The sequence below is a fragment of the Palaemon carinicauda genome, chromosome 26 (assembly GCF_036898095.1).
Source record: "Palaemon carinicauda isolate YSFRI2023 chromosome 26, ASM3689809v2, whole genome shotgun sequence".
In the NCBI taxonomy this organism is placed as follows: domain Eukaryota; kingdom Metazoa; phylum Arthropoda; class Malacostraca; order Decapoda; family Palaemonidae; genus Palaemon; species Palaemon carinicauda.
This window is the reverse complement of record NC_090750.1, coordinates 58,612,511-58,613,447: the sequence shown is the minus strand read 5'-3', so window position 1 is coordinate 58,613,447 and position 937 is coordinate 58,612,511. Positions and strand designations below refer to the sequence as shown.

General features: G+C 40.9%; 1 protein-coding gene across 1 annotated transcript in view; it reads right to left on the bottom strand.

The window, feature by feature from the left end:
• LOC137619931 (foot protein 1 variant 1-like) overlaps positions 1–642 on the bottom strand; it is an 11,684-nt gene extending 11,042 nt beyond the window's left edge. Inside the window, exon 1 of the mRNA XM_068350212.1 lies at positions 608–642. Within this exon, the coding sequence (XP_068206313.1) occupies positions 608–642 (35 nt within the window). The remainder of the gene's footprint in view (positions 1–607) is intronic.
• Positions 643–937: the final 295 nt, after the last annotated feature.

The following is a 937-nucleotide window of genomic DNA, read 5'->3' as shown; positions in this document are numbered from 1 at the left end:
TGGAAGAGGATACCCTTGATAGAAGGCATTAGTGAGGGCGCATCAGGCTACTGCCACCTTAATGTAGAGATAACGGTAGGAGAGAAGGAAAAGCAGTCCCATTGGGCACCATAACCCTTATGTGAAGGATGATAGGGAGAGAAGAGGTTTGGTGGAATAGAATGGCTTTGAGAAAAGGCATCAGGCAACCGACCCCTTAATGTAGAGATATCGGTGGGGCGCTGGTACAACACACGAACTTACGGTCTAAGCGATGTCAGGCAGGGCCAAGGCCAATATATTGGCCTTGGGCAGGGCAGTCGATCGGGACTACGGTCTATCCTAAAGCCAAAGCAAAGTGTTTCAAAAAGAAGGCAACCATGCTTATCCCATAGAAAAATGGGGAAAAAAGCACGTTAATAGAAGAAGGTAGGACTGAGGTGGTAGTCCCACTGACAGACAAAACGTTTCATGGAATAAAGAATCTCTCAATATAACAATAAAATAAAATCCTACAGAAGGAAGAATCCCTCGACATAGAAAAATGCAGAACCCTTATCTCTCTCTATCGACGGTGCATGGAAATTCGCGGATGCAACATGACAACGAAAACTCAGTCAATTCAAACGTTTTATTTTGGTAGTGATCGTTACAGGCCTCCATGTTTTTAGTTGATTATTTGGGGATATAAATTTCTATTCGACCCAACAGCGCGACCATTTGGTGCGAGTGTATTTTAATCAGTCCCGGATATGCAAAATACAAAAATTAAAAAAATGTGCTTATTACATGCAAATGTAATATCGGTGCAAGATAAACGTGGAATTAACATCTCATTCGATACAGTTTTCAATATAATTTTAACCTGTTTAACTGACACATCATATGTGGAAATCCATAGTATTTGCTCTCGAAAGGCTATTTTTAATTTGCAACTCTAGTACCAGAGTTTTCATAG